At 39.0% G+C, this 895-nt stretch overlaps 1 protein-coding gene across 1 annotated transcript in view; it reads right to left on the reverse strand.

Moving 5' to 3' along the window:
- nup42 (nucleoporin 42) overlaps positions 1-895 on the reverse strand; it is a 9975-nt gene that overhangs the window by 4231 nt on the left and 4849 nt on the right. The window contains exon 3 of the mRNA XM_016494077.1: positions 23-111. Coding sequence (XP_016349563.1) covers positions 23-111 — 89 coding nt within the window. The remainder of the gene's footprint in view (positions 1-22; positions 112-895) is intronic.

The raw sequence follows: 895 nt of genomic DNA on the forward strand, positions 1-895 counted from the left end.
AAAGTCTGAGTGCTAAACTCACCTGAAAGCTTGCCGGGGAGGACAGAATAACAGGAAAACGGCCACTGCCCCGAAGTCTGCCAGATCTCCATGTCTTTCTGGATTGTATCCCTGAAATAAAAGCAAGCATGCAACAGTGAGACAGCAAAACACAAAGCACAGTGCATCAGAAGATTTCATTTGCAAAAACCGATAATGCCCCCTTTTTTTTTTTTTTTAAAAAGAGCTGATTGCTGTGCATTATTCTCCACATATAGCGCGAGCTGAACCCTAAACACGTCGTTTTGTCAAAAAAGCCGGTTTTGTTCACTTCCAAGGCATCGCGAGTTCACGTTTTCCTGCAGAAGCCGATAAGCGCTCTTGTTGTTTTTGAACAAAAGCCGATAAGTCCATTTCAGCGAATCAGCGCACTGTATTCAGGTCAGGTGACAAGGCTACTTTCACTCTGAAAAGACGCGCTAGCTGAGAGGAGTTTCGTCAAAGCTGACTAAAAGTGATCGAGGATCATTTCGACGAACTTGATGAACCTGTGATATCTTCTTCAGGACGAAAAAGGAAAATAAAAGCTGAAAGGTTTTCACAGAAGCTTGCAAAAGCAGCGCGTTACAACGGTGAGGAAAAAGCTCCATATAATCACATCCATACAGTTTATGATCACAACAACAACAACAACGTTTGTCAGTCGTCTACATTGTCATCTGAGGAGATTACAAAGATTAAACCAGTGCTTTTATAAACTCTAAAACATGAAATGTGGAGTTATCTGCTTTTGCTATAAAACAAACTTTTAATATGTTAAAAAAAACATACTTTCAATGAATTTTAATTGTGTAAATTACCTGTATTTGTTTAAGTTATTATTACTTAATCAAAACAACCCAACTGCAGTTTGATT

This window comes from Sinocyclocheilus anshuiensis, unplaced genomic scaffold (assembly GCF_001515605.1).
Source record: "Sinocyclocheilus anshuiensis isolate Anshui unplaced genomic scaffold, SAMN03320099.WGS_v1.1 scaffold2100, whole genome shotgun sequence".
Classification (NCBI taxonomy): domain Eukaryota; kingdom Metazoa; phylum Chordata; class Actinopteri; order Cypriniformes; family Cyprinidae; genus Sinocyclocheilus; species Sinocyclocheilus anshuiensis.